The sequence below is a fragment of the Sander vitreus genome, chromosome 16, assembly GCF_031162955.1.
Source record: "Sander vitreus isolate 19-12246 chromosome 16, sanVit1, whole genome shotgun sequence".
Taxonomy (NCBI): Eukaryota; Metazoa; Chordata; class Actinopteri; order Perciformes; family Percidae; genus Sander; species Sander vitreus.
Genome location: NC_135870.1, coordinates 5651462 through 5669735, shown reverse-complemented (window position 1 = coordinate 5669735; position 18274 = coordinate 5651462). Strand labels below are relative to the sequence as shown.

Below are 18274 nucleotides of genomic sequence, written 5' to 3'. Positions count from 1 at the left end.
AGTACAGATACGTGAAAAATGTACCTAAGTACAGTAACGAAGTATTTGTACTTCGTTATATTCCACCACAGCTGACATGCTAGAATCAGAACAGACAGGTCTCATGAACCTGTGTGTATCGGCTGATGTAAAATAAAGCTGGTTATGGGCCATAAAAGAACTTAATTCTTGGTGAAAATCCAACATGTTCAACCTGATGACTGCTGGTGGAGGAATGAGCTCTACTGAGTGATTCTACACTGGAAGAAACGTTAGTGTTTTAAAGCACTTAAGGCAAAAACTTGCATGAGGGATTTAGTATGAAATTGTGCAGCTGCAGAGGATAGTTTTCCTTTAACCCTTTCATGGTTTTCAACATTTTGAGATGTGATCTTTTGTTGAAGTATGTTAGACACCCAACGTTTTTTTTCAGTGTAGAAGAGAGCTTTCTGAACAAAATTAAGTAAATCTTTTTTTTTTTTTAAACATGCTCAATCTGTCTCCCAAAACTGAACATTGCCACACAATACAACATTTACTGATAATAAACTGACGTCAATATGATAAATCTCATGTTCTTACATTGCATATTATATATCAGTATGGTTGTTCGGACATTTTGAAGAGTTTCGAGATGCTTTTCATAAAAAAAAAAAACAGTGATGAGTTCAGTAAATCTAGAGTGTTCTGCTAATCCTGCCAATAACGACTAAACAAAACCAAATGTAAGCACAGTAACAGACAAACCTCACTCTGAACTGAGGGTGGTGCAACGTTTTGAGCATTGACGTGTAAAGGAAATACTTTTCCACAAAATAGGATTCCATCACCCAAAACCACTGTTGAGCCGTTGCACCAAAAGATGAGAATGTTAAATGTTATATTGCTCAAGTTTTACACATTTGCCATCCATACAAGAGGTGTGCAATTAAAATTAGTTTATATGACTTCAATAGAGAAAGAAAATAACCAGGCTGTGTATATGAAAGTTCACGTTTACTATAAATGGACGTTTAGTAGAGGCGCATAATAAAATAAAATAAGTGATCAGTTGAAAATAACAATTGTATTTTTAGTGCCCAAAGGCACTAAGAATGAAAATCATTTATAAAAATAAGTTTTCCATTACTTTATTCTGGGTGGGACCTAGGGCTGGGCTATATGAAAATAATTAAATATCAAAATATTTTTGACCAAATACCTCAATCTCGATACTGCGGCGATATTGTAGGGTTGACATTTGAAGCTTTCACAAAATATTTACACAATGAGATTTGTGATAAATAATCATGAGTAATGTGGATACAGTCTTGTATAAAGTACTTAAAAAGCAATACTTGAGTAAAAGTATAAGTATCTTACCATAAACTGACTTTGGTAGAAGTTAAAGTCTCCTTTTTGAATATTACTTGAGTAAAAGTCTTAAAGTATCTGATATTTACTATACTTAAGTATCAAAAGTCATTTTTGGAGCGTGCATTTCTTGGCAATGTAGGAACAATGATTCGCAAAACCTGCTTTTTTCCAGTGTAACAAATTTATTCTGATCTTTATTTTTGTAGTAACGAGTAACTAAGATGCTTAGGGGAAATGTAGTGGAGTAAAATTAAAAGTTTCCGGAAATATAAATAATGAAGTAAAGTACAGATACGTGAAAATTCTACTTAAAGGTCCAATGAGTGGGAATTTCTCCCATCTAGCGTTGATATCATATATCGCAATCAACTCTCTCACGCCACGCAGTTCAAAGTACGTATTACAGCTACGGTAGCCTTCACGCTTCAAAAAGCCGGTCTCTTGCTCTTTTCAATATCCTTTTTGTTTTTCTGGGTGAAAAAGAAAACACCTGTTCCTGAAATTTGGATTTTGAATACGTGTGGTCCTCCATGTTTCCTTCTTCAAACTTGCCGGGGCCGGGAAGCGACAATACCCATAAGCAGCATTAGCAGCACCTGTGAGTTTATCATGTGACAGCGAAAACGCAAAAGGCGGAGCAATATGTCCTGTATGTCCTCTACTGTCCAACGTATTTCAAGATGGCGCATGAATATGGAGCGTCTACCCCAGTTCATGCAAATGTAAAATTTCAAGCCAAAATTAATACTTGGAATTGATGGTGGTGGTAAATATTCATGAAAAAGGACAAGTTTGTGAACGGGCAACACAGATTTTGATAATGAACAACTAAACACATTACACACTGGTATGGAGCTAAATCAGGGCCAAATGTTTTGTTAATTTGAAAATGTAAGTTTTGGTCTAAAACTTGAAAAATAAAACCATGTATTCAAACTGAAAAATAAGTGTACCATTTTTTCTTTCAGTTTGAATAAAATTTAGATTAAATTCTGGAATTATTTTGATTAAATTATTAATTTTCATTTTTCACTTTTATATTTGGTTTCAGTTCCACATTTCATGTTTTCAGATTCAAATTTTTTTTTGACGGCTTCAAATATTTTTTTTTCAGTTTCAGATCTGTTTTTCAGTTTCAGTTTAGTTTTTTTCAGTTTCAGACTTTTGGCCCCGATTTTGCGTAGGGGGCGTGGCTTCACTCAGAGGGGTGTGGAATTATGAGTGACAGCCTAACAAAGAAGGCTGAAGACTCTCCTCAGTCATGTTGCCTTCAGGAAATTGTGTTACTGCGAGAACTATGACTGAATGCTTTCTATCCACCATATACATGTGATTTTTACTAAACAAACTGATGCCAGTGACAAAGTTCCTTTTAAAAAACTGTTTTGGACAACACGTGGTACCAATTACACTATAAGAGCAATACACTGTGCCAGATTGTGCAGTTCAGCAGGAACAATGACTTCTCCCACTTCCACGTATGACTTTGAATGTATGCACCACAGTATTCACTCGGCAGTCTGGCCCCCTACGCAAAATCTGGGCCAAAAGTCTGAAACTGAAAAAAACTGAACTGAAACTGTAAAAAAAGATTTGAAGGTGTAAAAAAAATAAGTTTTGAATCTGAAAACATGAAATGTGGAACTGAAAACAAATATAAAAGTGAAAAATGAAAATTAATAATTTATTCAAAATAATTCCAGAATTTAATCTAAATTTTATTCAAACTGAAAGAAAAATTGGTACACTTATATTTAGTTTGAATACATGGTTTTATTTTTCAAGTTTTAGACCAAAACTTAAATTTTCAATTTCAAGCTTTAGTTTTTCAACTATATATATTTTTTTCAAATTAACAAAACATTTGGCCCTGATTTAACTCCATACACTGGACCTTTAAGTACAGTAGTGAAGTATTTGTACTTTGTTCTATTATTTGCCTTTAGCCACTTAGTCATTATAGCCACACAGTGTTGTAATGTAACAGCTAGAACAGTCTGGTTAGTGTAGAAAATGACATCACTTTACTGGCATGCCTGTAAAACCAGGAAAAGACATCACTTGTGTCATATCACGATATTTGACATCCAAAACCTAAGATGATATCTATTCTCATATCACAATATTGATTTATATTGATATATTGCTCAGCCCTAGCAGGACAATAATGATGCTAAATAACTGAATGCTGAAAGCAGCGTACCTTGGTGATGGGAGCCTCGATAGTCATGGAGTGAATCCTGGCGACGGAGGAATATCTTCGGTTCTGCAAACCGGAAGCTGCAATTAAAAGAAAATAATGCTTTCATGCACCATAATAGTGGGGCTAGTTGATCGACAGCCCCTACAGTCTAATAATTATTGTCATCAATACTGTAAATGTGAAAAAAATAGATCACAATGCCTGCAATTGTTAGTGCTCATCAAAGGAAAGGACATATAGAAAATCAGGCTTGGATGATATGCTTTCGTCCCGATTCGATTCTTTCACGATACACGGGCGCCGATTCGATTTGTATTCTGATTTTAATTTATTGCGATTCTAGAAGCATTGCGATGCAATAGTATTGAGGATTGCGATTTTACTCCCCTTCTTTAACCAAAACAAAAGTTGAATAATACACTTCTAGAGACAATATATATCATGAGACATTTCTAAAAATGAGTTGTTTTCTTAAAAGAATGTACATCACACGTCAGTCAGTCCATCTGACATTTATTTCATTTGTAAAGAAGTACATGACATGGATTTTCTGGATTTTCTGCTTCCACTGTGTTTTGCTGAAAACGGATATGATGTAGTCGCCGTACCGTACAAACAGAAAATATTTAGGTCAATCATTGGTAACAAAAAAATTAATTTAAAACAAATCGATTCTAGGGAAAAGAATCAATTTTAAAAATTGTCACAAAAAAAATCACTATTCATACGATTTTTCCACCCTACCCCTAATAGTAAACGTACAAAAAAGGAGAGGAAATGAAGAAAATGTTAACATAGGGCAAATGTTAATACAAAGATAATGAAGGATGAGAAGAGAAAGAAAGAAAGTGGTTTGATTGAAGAAGAAGCAGACAAAGTAGCACTCAGCCGCTGTGAGGAGGGAGGTATGTATAATGTAATCAGCCCACGACTTCTCTCTTAAGGATCTCTTTCGTTCAAGTGCCAACCACAACACAGTCAGACTCATCTCCCCTTTCTTCCTTTGCGTTCCAGCTTGTACCTTGTTCTCTACTTTATTAACATTGTTTTCTGCATTATCTTTCTTACAGAGTGACAAAAACTGGAGGCCCAATTTTCCAGACTGAGGCCCAAATAAAAGATAATGCTTTTTGAATGGTCTTACCGTCACTACTGCGAGAGCTGAGTGATCTGGCATCAATAGAATCTTTCCTCCTGTCGCGGTGACGTAGACAATGGCACTCTGCAGAGGGACAGAGGGACGTAATGGACATTAAATGTACAACACGTTTAGACTGATGAAGGGACAGAGTTACACTGATATAGATGAGTCGCAGTGCTCTGTTTTTTCTCAAGCACTTCTACATGTTGCCCCAGTTTGAAAGTCCCATGTAACATCATTACATTCAAGCCACCGAGCTACCGCGAGTGTCCATTTGTCTGGAAAATAAATATCGGACCATCTGAACACAAATTCGCAATAGCTGTGAGGAATGTTGCATGGGGGAAAATAGGGAATACATCAATTCTTAAATGTGTGCCAAGACCAAAACAAGAAAAAGAAAATGAAAGGACTTGAAAAGAATGTTTTGCTTTTTTAAAACTAACTAATATGAGTTTAAAGAAAAAGTGTAAAGCTTTCAATTTCTTTATACTAACACTCCATTTAAATTAGGGCTGTCAGCATTAACGCGTTAATCGTGACGCGTTCATTTTTTTTAATCGCATTAATTGCATGCAGGCATTTATTAATTTATTTTACACTTCACTCGGCTTTACGTCGTGCCTAACAGGCTAATATTTTGACCCTTTGCAGCACCGTTACTTATCATCAAGCTGCCACTTCCTCGTATCACATCTTGCTGCTGCAGGCTGCAGGCAAGGCTGGAGAAAGACAGCAGCAATAACTCTGAATGGAGCTTTTTATTTTCCAAAACTCCCGGACGGCTCGTAGACAAGTCGAAAGCCATATGCACGTTGTGTAAAGCCGAATTAAAATATCACCAAAGCACGTCAAGCTTGAGCTACCACCTACGGAGCTAAGCATAGTAGTACAGTTAATGTGATGCTACCCGCTAGCATGCTACCCACTCAGGCAAAGCACTATTTTGGAGAGTGCTACTCGCCGACCTGTGGATGAAACCAAATCCCAAAAAATTACTACAGCTCTTGCGAAACGGGTGGCAACTAACTGCAGACCTGTCAGCATCGTAGAGGACTCGGCTCTTAAAGACGTACTACGGTTGACCTGTCTCGTTGCCGTCGAGGGAGACAGTAGTTTCACCATATACATACCACACGGAGAAAGCAGCCACACTGGAACTGCTGCAAGGTGCTGCAAACGCTGTCTCATTAACCGGTGATCACTGGACGTCAGTGAGTAATCAACATTATTTAGGAGTTACTAAACACTATATTGACTCTGGTAAGGATAGGGATTTTTAGTTTTTTTGTTAGGTACTTGGAGGAATTGTGCAATAATGACAGAGTCACACATTTTTCTTTTGTTTACACAGTAAATAAATAATTACAAATCTTAAAATCAAGTTCGTAAAGTAACTTTCTTTGCATTCATTTGATTCCCAATCAAGATACACTGGTAAAAATTGCTTTCCATTGTTAATATGTACTTAAAAACTGTTCTGAAATGCAAAATAATAGAATTTTAATCATGTGATAAAACATGTGATTAATCGCAATCAACTATAGAAATTCAACGATTAATCGCGATTAAAAAAATTAATTGTTTGACAGCCCTAATTTAAATATCAACTAACAATGTTATTAACTGATGTATGCAGTTATATTTTTAACGCGTCTAATTAGTTTAGTCTAGTCAGATTCAGGGCTCCAAAGCTCAGCTCTGTGATTCAAATGTAATGGCAGTGTACAGTAGTGAGCGATTAAGAAACCCTGTCAACATTAAAGAATGTGGGGTTAAGGTGGTGGTAAGTTACCGGACTGAGAATGTTCCCCGCTGCATCTCTCCTCCTTGTTGAATTTGTGGACCTGACAGACAGAGAGAGAGAAGGAGCGGATTAAAGTCGAGGTTTTGGACGACCAAGAGTCGCTTTCGCTGTGAGGAACATAATCAGCCTAATTTCCTGATCCTGGAAAGCAACACGCTGGCAGGATTACTTCTGTTGATTAAACCACCCAACAGTATATAAAGGACTTAAAATGAGCACAACCTTTAACCTCTACAGCAGTAAAATGCAACACACACATTATTGCTGCAGGAATAATAATCCAGAAACATCAGATATAACACGAAAACACTGACAGGGAACATTTTAAGTGCACAATGAGTCATTTTCATATTTTGAGTAAATTTTGCTGATACATGCTTTTAGTTAAAGTTTTTGAATGCAGGACTTTTACTTGTAGTGGAGTATTTTCAGTGTGGTGTTAGTACTTTTACATAAGGATCTGAGTCCTTCTTCCACCACTGTCAGCAGGTGAGGAGCTGAGCCCAAAACAGAACGTTAAAAGTGGAAATCAAACACCAATTTGTCAGAATATGTCTAATTCTGATAGCTTTTATTTTGCATGAAAAAAAACATTTACAGTACTATCATCTAATTAAAAAAAATGTAATCTCTCGATTATATTAAAGTGCTCATATTATGCTCATTTTCAGGTTCATAATTGTATTTAGAGGTTGTACCTGAATAGGTTTATGTTGTTTAATTTTCAGAAAACACCATATATTGTACTGCACATTGCTGCAGCTCCTCTTTTCACCCTGTGTGTTGAGCTCACTGTTTTAGCTACAGAGTGAGACCTCTCACTTCTGTTCCATCTTTGTTGGGAGTCGCACATGCGCAGTAGCTAGGTAAGGACTACTAGCCAGTCAGAAGCAGAGGGCGTGCCACGCTAGCAGCTAGGCGAGCATTATAACGTGTGTTACAAAGTGACCACGTTTGTCTCTGAAGTAAAGGCCGGACTACAATAGAGCTGTTTGGAGCAGTTTGTGAACAGTGTTTTCTGTTGGAGATGGTAAGTCCCTTTGGGGTGGACTTTGGGCTGTTTTACTTTGTAAACCTATAACATGCACAAAAAAGATATATAACACAATAAAGGAAAGGGAAAAAGACAAAAAACATAATATGAGCACTTTAAATAGCTGCTTAAAATTCACAAGAATGATGCTTTATAAATGTTATGGTAAATGATCATGTAAAATTTTTTTTTTTTACATTTTATAACTGAACTTTACAGCACTTTTCACCACGATCGTTAAATACATACTCATGCAGGTGACAATTGGTACAGTACATCCGGTTAGTCACACCGAGGTTATGTTGATATGGATAAGTAGAGCTGGTTTAATCCGGTTACAGAAGATTTTCCTCACCCAGTGACTCACTGCACCTTTACATCTTGCTGACAGTACACCATCCACATTTATGTTATGGTGAATGTGCTCATTCAAACACATTTGTTTTGATGTACAAAAATCTGAATTATTTTATTGTGATACAGAGAAGGGTCAATTACATAATTTTTTTTTGACCCAACGTAACTCTCACACAATGCTCATTTTCTCTTTATACAGCACCCCCACACCCCTACATTGAAGTCGCTTGCTCTCTGGTCTCCAGTGCTTCCCATACTGAGTAAATAGGATTAAGACAGTATAAACATCTACATTCTAATGACATACAAGGTTGCCAGATTTTGCTGGCTAGATCTTAATAAGCTTCTTGGGCTGCAAGGCACAAACAGACGTCTCATAGAACATCTTTTGAATTAACTTGACTAAAGCTGGGAAAGAGTTGAGATTATGATGGCCCTTAATTGAGAGGGAAAGACAAACAAAACTGACCCTAAACCTGCTGTATGTCTGGAGTGCTTAGACAAATACTGCTAACCAAACAAGTCAATGAAATGGAAACCGTGGTCTTCAGCCAAACGTCTGGGTGGGAATAGATGAGGAATAATGTGTGGTTTTAAGTGCTCGGAGGAAAATGTCCTGAGCAAGGATACAGTATCAGATCAGTGGTATCCTGAGGGGACCTCTGTGGCCTTGGGTTTTCAAATAGTGAAGACGCAGTGCCTCACCACGTGATTTAGTTTGAAATGTCATCAAATACTAAACTTTTGTTCCTACTTTGCATCATATGTGTTGTTGAAAATGCATTAAAGCGCCCATATTATGCTCATTTTCAGGTTCATAATTGTATTTTAAGGTTGTACCAGAATAGGTTTACATGGTTTAATTTTCAAAAAACACCATATTTTGTTGTACTGCACAGCTCTCTCTCACTGCTGCAGATCCTCTTTTCAGCTGGTCTCTGTTTTAGCTACAGAGTGAGACCTCTTTTTTCTTCTTCTTCTTCTGTACTATCTTTGATTGCACTCGCACATGCGCAGTAGCTCAGATGTAGATCATGTCAGCTGGCTAGCTCCATAGACAGTAAAAGAGAGGCTGTTTCTCCAACTTCGGTCAGTTACAAGGCAGGATTAGCTGGGAGACTTCTAAACGAGGGCGCACATGGAAGTAGTTCTTTTGTAGATTATGGTGAACTTGTGTGTGTCATAGGAGTGTTTTGCTATTGAGAACGAGGTAGCATGCCAGCGTTAGCATTAGCGTTAGCATGCTAAGGACTAAAGCTACGAGCTAACGGTTGCGGTTAGCCAGCTCGTGGCTCTTGTGACGTCACAAGTCGTGCCGATTTTGAACAGCTCACCCAGAGACTGAAGGCAGGACACATTCAGAAACTGTATCTCACTCAAAACAGCATGGATGGATTTTTTTCAAAGTTTGTATGCATGTGGAAGCACCAGAGACACAAAAGAACACCCCAAATCCCAGAAAAAGTGTTTTTTTCATAATATGGGCACTTTAAAAAAGGGGACACCTTGATAATACCATTTGGTTTGACGCTGCATGATTCCGGTTGGGGGGATGACTTTCGAGAATGGGATCAGTCGCTGCCATGTCTAAGGATTCCCAATCCGAGGCAGGAATGAATGCCATTTGGCAGGCAGACGCCAACGGCTGACTCACCTTATGTCCACACGATGAAAGAGAGCAATGAGCTACAGCTAGTCTCCGTGCAGCTTTGCCCGGGGTATAAATAGCCCTGGCGCCTGGCTGCTAGCACTGCCAGGCCTTAGCGGGGGATCCTGGTGCTTAGCCATAGCTTAGCATAGTATGACGTTATTGGCCTGGAACCCAGCTGAGAGCAGCGGCACACCTGCTTCAGAGTCAGTGTGCACGCTGCTCAACAGAGCTGGAAGCCTGTGAGGCTACATATCCTGTTGAAGTATTTAAATCTGACACTTTGAGCCTACAGTTCACTTGAAGCATTTATGTAACACTTACTGCCAGCAGAGTTTGCAATCTGTGTCTGAGTCAAGTTTGGACTCAATCGTTTATTTCTCCACCAGGCTTGTTTGGGCCAAGCTCTGCTGTAGCATTAGGACTGCTAATAGACATTTGTTCAAACTCCACAACAGAATAAAAACAGCTGACTTTAATCTTCAAAAGAGGGTTTAGAAGTCTAAGTCTTTTAAATTATATTTTGTAGCAGCATTTCTTTCTCCAAACAGCTGCTGAGTTTGCAGTTCGAGTTTACAAACTCAAATGATAACTCCACTCAAATAATTTGAGTTTGAGTTAGCATTAGCATTAATCTGTGAAACACATTAGATCATGACTTGACTCACCTGATTATTGTTGTCAATATGAGGTCTCTTGATGGCCACAAAATGCCGAATCTTCCTGTTGGAAGCGAGATAGGAGTCAGTCAGTAATTCTGATTTCTTGGAAATGAACAGTAAGCACGTTGGGTTGATTAATATTAGCTTACCCTCCTTGGCCGATGACAGGTGTGATCTTCACATGTTGCTGTATACTGTCGCCTGACTTCTTCCTGGCGTAGTAAATGCCCTGCCATTCCTTCAGCGACAACAGAGCAGTCAGGCAATGGTACAGTTGCATCTCATTTCACAGATGGGTAGATGGATTGATGGATGTGTGAGACTCACCTTTCCTTTTTTGATACAGGTGTTGATGGTGTCCAGTAGGTCAGCTCTGTTCTTGTCGCTCTTGGGGAGTTCGGTCAGTTCCTTCCCGATTAACTCCCCCTTGTGGTAGCCCATCATCCGCTCAAACGCTGGGTTCACGTACTGGGACAAAACCAGGATGATGTAGAGTTAGAGAGTAGAATAAATACATAAAAAACACCTGCCCGCCAGTTACCAGCTTCTTCCTTTTTTTTTTTTTTTTATATTTTTTACTGTATATAGTTACAGTAAATACCATACCTCTTTTTTATACAAATCCCATAGTCTATAGTAGAGTGTCTATCCAGGGACATCACAAACTAAAAAACCTATAGCTCCCATAAGGTTAGACCCTAGAAGTCTGGAATTCTATACAGGTGTGGTTGACACGATGGAGAAGATGTGGTGATTTGCATAAAGCATGTCCTATCTATTGTTATTCAAAATTACTAATTATAGACGACAACATGAGCCATGTTTGAACTGATGTAGATTAGCCTGTGTTATAGCCACATGCTAAGGAAACACATATTCAGAAACTAGAAGATGCTACCTTTCAAATGCAGCCTCGTACTGTGCATGCATTTTGGCCTGACAGGTTTTTAGTTTTAAGCGTTTCCATGTAGTAATTCCAAAATAGGCAAAAACTCCCATAAATGGTGTGTTAAAAAAGGTCTTAGAATCTCGTAATATTCTTTAGTTTTCTTATTGTTGACTAACCCAACGAAAAGACCAAACCAACAATGAATTGATACTGCTAACAGGTATCGCCTGTGTAGCCAATGCCTGATATAACCAATTCTTCTGAGCCAGAGAGCGCCATTTAAACATCAATTAGCCACACGGTTGCACTGGGTGACATGTTCCTTCATTACGATGAACACACACAAATTGTAGTTTATTTTTTAATGATTCCACAAACACCGTCCTGCTGCTTAAAAGGCGCAAGTGCATTATATCCATTATATCCGAAAGCTGAAAATAGTCCCCAACAAAGCACTATTTAATCCTGTTTATCCTATTTGAGTCCTGTTTACTTATAACAGCTGTTTTTACTGTAGATTAAAAAAATCAAAACTACTATATTTGGGACCTGTTTTTTGTTTTTTTTAAGATTTGCCACAGGCAGGATGCGGAAGTCAGATAGTATTGAGAGGACAAAGTATATTATTGGCTTTGGTCTTTTCATGGGATTTCAAAAATATAGAATATCACCAGCACTTTAAAGGAAATTTGAAATGTTGCTCAATCTGATCGCGTATTTATTCACGTGCATGTGTATTATCCCTACCTGTATTATGTGGTCCTCACTCGTGATCTCTACAGCCTCCTGACATTGCTCCAAAGCGGTGAAGACAGAGTTACAAGCCCTGTGGATCAATAAAAAGCCTTCAACACAACCACTTTATATATTTGTCTGTGCATGTAAGTTTGACTGCATGGTGTGTGTGTGTGTGTGTGTGTGTGTGTGTGTGTGTGTGTGTGTGTGTGTGTGTGTGTGTGTGTGTGTGTGTGTCTGTGGTTAAGGTGTTTTTTCCTCTGCTGTACCTGAGTTTGTACTGGCAGCGCACCTCTCCATGTTCAATCTGTATGAGCTCATTGTAGCAGGCTGTCACACTGCTGTTCTCCACAAACCTCTGGAGGCCAAACAAGGTTAAGTGTTGTTTGAAGGAGAAAGAGAGACAGGAGAGTGGAAAATCGAATGAGTCAGGATTTACTCAGTAGCGACTTGTTTTGCAACCTCTTACGTCACTTTCACACCATCAAACACCGCTGACAATAAGTGCCTCCTTCAAACACGGGCAACATGCTGCTATTTTAGTGTCTGAACTCTCCTAGATGCTTTAGTAAAAAAACAGCTATCAGAAAACCAGGCTAACTCAGTCAGTCTGCTATAAACACACAGTCACAAGAGAAGGCAAGTTGTTTGGACGTACTCTGCTAAATCCTGCACAGAGGAGAGGAAGAACAGATGGCTCGTCCTGGTCAGCCGGTCTATTCATTGACAGAAAATAATTATTACCATCTGAAACCACAATCATTTTTCAGAAAACACGCTTATATGGAAATGTAGATTAAAAGGCCCTGAACACTTATTTTCTCAATCAGCTTCTTACTGTGAGCAAATCTACATTAACACGGTATTGTCTGCCAAAGTTTTGGTTATTTCACATTTCTCTCTGATCTTCCAACTTGGTTTTAAGTGTGTGGGGCTCTGTTGGAAAAAAGGTGATGCCACGTACTTCCATGCACCACATTTAACTCTGAATTTGGTGGGTTGTTTGGTCACTCTCAATCAAATCTGATCAAATCATAATGATCAAATAATCAATGGTAGGTATCGACCGATACTGTGTGTTTTTTTTTAAGGCCAATAACAATACGGATTATTAGTAGTTAATGAAACCGATATTTGGAACTGACATGTATTAGCTGTACAGTAAAAAAGAAAATCTTTTAGTCAAAATTAACAATTTGGAATGTTACAAACTCCAACTCAAAAGTTTCTTTAAATGCTTTAAGCAATTCATTAATACAACTGAAACTTTAAACTTAATACACAGTAAAAAAAAAGAATTAACTAAAAACAAATATAGCTTCCTGAAGTTGTAATGTGCTAACAGTTTGTTTGCAGGTGCAGACCTTACAGAGCTGTAGCCGAGCCAAAGTAGAGCACTTTTTAATGAATTAACTTCATTGGTTATCAGTCAAATACAACAGTGATACAGATAATCTGCAAATTGCCAGATATCGGCCCTGATAATTGGCTAGGCCCATCATTGGTCGATCCCTAATCGATGGGGCTGTGGCGATAGATAATGATTTAACAGACATTTATTTAAATTAAAATCTTCAGAGTTTTCGAATATTACTTCAAGGCATTATTGCGCAAAACACCTACAACACAGAGGATATTAAAATCAAACTTACTTTTGTGGCACAATGGCCAGAATAACTGTGTTTTCGGAGGGCTTTGTCTCGCGGATCGACCTGGGAGTGAAAGAAATGCAGAAATGAAAAGTCAGCAGGAGTGTCAGTCAACAGGAGTTCATTTCATCTACACTGCGCACATGAGACGGGTCTTGGACTCAGGTACAGATTCAACATGTGGGCAGATTGGGGGTGATGTCATTGCCACAAAAAGAGGAACAGAACATTTCAGTGCTTTACACAGACACACCAAACACAACATGTGCTTCAGAGGTTCGGTCACAAAGCCACAACTGCTGGCAGGACATACAGGAAAGTAGCACGGAGGTGGAGGATGAGGAGGAACAGAGGGAGCAGATGATGGCAGACATCGTGAGGGTGTGGGGGTTATGGTAGGAGAGAGAAAAGAAATAACAGTGACGAGGAAAAGGAGTGAAGGAGCAACGGACAAACAGGGAGCAGCTGCCAAACTGTGGTAATCAGGAGACAGGAGAGACAAATGAGTCTGTTCCTTTACTTGCGGAAATAATGAAGCACTTATAATAAATCACTCTACAAAATATCCGGCGGTGGCCTTTAGTGTTTCAAGGAACTTTGGATGGGCTGGCACTGTATCGAACAATAACTAAAGCCAAAAAGTCTGCTAAAAATCATGACAGCAATAAACACAGAAGTAGTCTTAGCTAAAGATGAAGAATATGCACTATATCACAGGCAACACAATAAAAGCACTTTACAGACCTTGTAATGATGTCTAGAGGGTATTCACACAGCATTAAGACAACCATGGGACACACATTAAACTCTTTGAGCCATGGGAATCCCCATTGAAATGCTCTAAACACAAGTCCTTTGTTCACAGATGTTAAAAAGTAAGAAGAATATCCATCTTTTATAAGTTATTTGTAATAATCAGTAGGGTATCGTTCAAAAGTTTTCGATACCAATATTAACTTCAAGAATTTGACTTCAATGCCAGTTCCTAAACTTTTTTTCATACCAATTTTATAAAATCAATTTGAACAAAAACAAATTACAACATTACAGTAGAACTCTTTTTTGTTATTTTTCAGCTCTTTTACACCTATGTGACACACACTGTAGTCAAGCCTCTCAAAATACAACAACACACGTGAGCCCCGTCTCTGTGCGTTACATAGTTTTTCCTGCATCTTTGTAGAAGCATGCTGCATGCTTATTGGCTCACTAACGCTGATCAGATTTACTCCTTAGGTACTGAAATTTGGTATTGAATGGCAAGGCATTTTTTCAATGCTCAATACTATGGAAGCCATTCGATCGGTGCCTAAAAGTATCCCAGCCCTAAAAATCAGAGATTGATTAGAATTTAAATGTCACCTATATGTGGGAAGAAACAGTTTACAATGTACAAATTTGTGAAAAATATAGGACTAGCAAAACTTCCTGAATAACTCCAGAAAGTAACAGGGGACAAACTTAGCACAGACCAGTAATGCCAGTATGAACTTAACTTGACACCTTGCAAGAACAAGGAAGGACTGAGGTTATTCTACAATCAAAAGGGGGTTTCTGAAAAGTGGCCAGTGGGGCTTTTTCTGTGGAAAAACAGGACAAGAAAGAAGGAGGAAAGGCTTCTGCAAGTGTATTACTCTTGGTTCCCCTGGGCCACCATCCAGCTTTCATGTCAACAAACAAACTTACAATTTGTCGTTCAGACTCACTCAAGTGCCACTCTACTTTAATGGCCACTTATGAATTGTGACATCCAATGTCCACTGCTTCTTCTTCTTAAAGCAAAACACTGAACTGGGCAACAGTTACCGGACTAACTCAGAGTGCCGTTTCAGGTTGCAGATGTCTGTGGTGCCCTCAGGGAACACCAGATGGCACCAACAAGCCCTCGACTGCAGCGTCCCAAAGCTATTTACAGCAGAACTACTTTAGACAGACTGAACTCTGGACATTATTGTATGTAACTGGTTTTAGGTACAACCCTCATAATTTACGTATTGATTGTTTTGTGATTGAAGTGAAGAATTACATGATCGGTGTTACAGGTAATGATCTGAACCTTTTGGCAGATGAAGCCCTTTCAAACAGTAAAGAAACCAGATTACTGTAGCAGTTCAAGTCCTTTAGGAAATCACAGTACAATTTCATACTTAAAGTAGATATATTGAGAAATAATGTTTTCGTGCTGAGAGATCAAAATATAGATATCGCTCCCATGTCTGTACAGTAAATATAAAGCTACAGCCAGCAGTTGGTTAGCTTAGCTTAGCTTAACATAGAGACTGGAAACAGGAGGAAACAGCTAGCCAGCTCTGTCAAAAGGCAACAAAATCCACGGACCAGCACCTCTAACTAACACATGACAAACTAGAAGGGCACTCAAGAGCGCATACCTCGGCCAAGGCCATGCTCTATCTCGTAATGTTAATAAAAATGAAAAGATAATCTGTGTATCTGTCCCGTGATTCAGATCCGTTGCTAAATTTAGTGGGTTCTTTCTTGGCCCATTCAACAAATTTACCAAGTTTCCTTAAATTGCGGCACTACTTTTTCCATAATCCTAATGACAAACAAATAAACAAACAAAACAAAACCGAAACTATAACCTCCTCAGCAGTGGTAGTTACGAGTTATATGGCTGTTTGTGTGCCAGACTATATCTTGGTTGGACGTCTGTTAATTAGTGAGTTTTAGAGGAGCTGGAAAGTAGATTTTATTGACCTTTTGAGAGAGCCAGGCTAGCTGTTTCCACCTGTTTCCATTCTTTGTGCTAAGCTAACCGTCTGTCTCTTCATATGTACTGTAAAGACATGACTGTGGTATCAATCTCTTCATGCAAATCTCAGAAAGATGTCCAACTATTACTTATTATATATACTTATGTACTTATACTTAATTACTTATTACTTATTATTAAGGAGGACATGGAGGATTAAAAAAAACATGATGGGCTCTTCAGAAGAGGTAATTATCTTTACTCGAGTTTCTGCGCAGGAAAGTCACTGGATGACACAATCTTCTGAACATAGTCATACTGAGAAATACAGAGAGAGTTGTGTGGAGCTGAAAGTCTTAGTTAGCTTTGTAGCAACGCATTTGGCAATTGCTTGAATGTAACGGACGTTTATTAATATCAACATGTTACGCACTAAAGCTTTAAGCAGAGACGGTTTAGAACCAACTCAGAGTAGTTTCCTGTATCTGTGTCACGTGGGCTCCGCCACAGCCACGCCTCTTTAGGACACTAGCCGCAGGTCCTGAGTGTATTGATTCCAATGGGAGAAGTGAACGTGAACACAGATTATGAGTGATTATTATTCTCCATAGTCACCAAAGTAGATATTGGACCCATTTTTCACAAGCCACATATCTCCAGAACATTCGGATACTAAAATTGTCTCAGGACCAAACCCTCGTGAAATCTGGCAACAGAGAGAAGCTAACGTCAGATAACGTTGGTGAACACCCCAACAAAGCTAATCTCCGTGATGCTAAATATGTTTTTTAGCCGCGTAAATATCTAACGTTAGCAAACGAAAATATTAATAAATTATACAAATATAGCTTTTCATCCATCCACATGAAGTTCACTACACTTTCAAATGAGGCCACGCCTCTTTAGGAGACAGGAAGTGTGTACCGTTTCATACCATTGGCGCTGCCCGAAATGCGCTATCTTTAATATAGAGGATCTTTGCTTTAAGCAACCTTTGTCAGAGCAGACATTCTGCATCAAAGACGAAATAAGAAACAAACCACAGAAGCAGTGACAGCAGACACACGGGTGAGGCTCACCTGCATACAGCTTCGGGGTCAAAGTAGCGCGAGTGCCGTCCATCAATGACTATAATCTCATGGTGCTTGTCCAGGAAACACTCGACGGCAGACTCGGGCGTCCGCGCGATTTTACACCTGAAGCCAGCGCGGTCGCAGGCCCACCAGAAGGCATCGCTTTGGCTGTCCTCCTTGGCGAACACCAGCAGGACCTGAGGAGACAAGGAAGGAATGGACGCCTGGGTGGGATAGTGCTGCTACTACAGTGATAATTATAGGATATCTATGTTAGTAGGTCCCAACGACATTTATTACTCAGACAGGACATTCTCCAGAGCAGCAGACATCCAAGAACCAGACTTCAGCTGCAATATACACTTCTGACACCAAGGCTCCAGTCCTACTAAGGTTACTGACATTTATGGGCCTGAATAATACAGTAACTGCTCCAACTGCCAAACCTTTAAGACCTAAAAGACGTACATTTGCGATTGGATTGACAGCAACTCAGCAAGAGATATTTAACCCTTAAACACCCACCTCCCTTTTGAGAGTAGACTATTTTTTAACATTAGCGAGACTCCATATTTTTAGGGTTAGAGTTATACTTTGTGGGGCATTGTATCTAGAACATTTTTACAACAGGGTGTAGACTTTGAAGACAACCACAATGACAAAATAATTCCAATACTTTTGATAGTGTTGATCAGTGTGCAAAATATACTTTTTTATTCCACTGGCCACATGGCTAGTGAATGTTCACATTTGATCAGCCACTCAATAGATTACTATTGTTCCTTTGGCTGGTTAGTTAAGCAAATCTACCGGCCACTTGCATATTGCATATATATATATATATATATATATTTACCAGCATTTGGTGCTAATTTGGTGTGGATTAGATTGATAGATGCATGAAAACCACAAGCATTTTGTTAAATATTAAGAGCTTATCAGATGTGTCAAAATGTTAAAATGAATGGTTATGAATACAAATAATTTGATATTGATGTGGAGGGCATGTTACAAAACCTCTTACTGACA

The 18274-nt window shown here is 38.7% G+C and overlaps 1 protein-coding gene across 1 annotated transcript in view; it reads right to left on the bottom strand.

The window, feature by feature from the left end:
- Positions 1–18274, bottom strand: part of pde8b (phosphodiesterase 8B) — a 56620-nt gene that overhangs the window by 15693 nt on the left and 22653 nt on the right. The window contains exons 3-13 of the mRNA XM_078271131.1: positions 17252–17442; positions 13463–13522; positions 12469–12526; positions 12080–12168; positions 11823–11901; positions 10514–10654; positions 10336–10424; positions 10193–10247; positions 6475–6526; positions 4683–4760; positions 3539–3615 (exon numbers count right to left, since the gene is read on the bottom strand). Coding sequence (XP_078127257.1) covers positions 3539–3615; positions 4683–4760; positions 6475–6526; positions 10193–10247; positions 10336–10424; positions 10514–10654; positions 11823–11901; positions 12080–12168; positions 12469–12526; positions 13463–13522; positions 17252–17442 — 969 coding nt within the window. The remainder of the gene's footprint in view (positions 1–3538; positions 3616–4682; positions 4761–6474; positions 6527–10192; positions 10248–10335; positions 10425–10513; positions 10655–11822; positions 11902–12079; positions 12169–12468; positions 12527–13462; positions 13523–17251; positions 17443–18274) is intronic.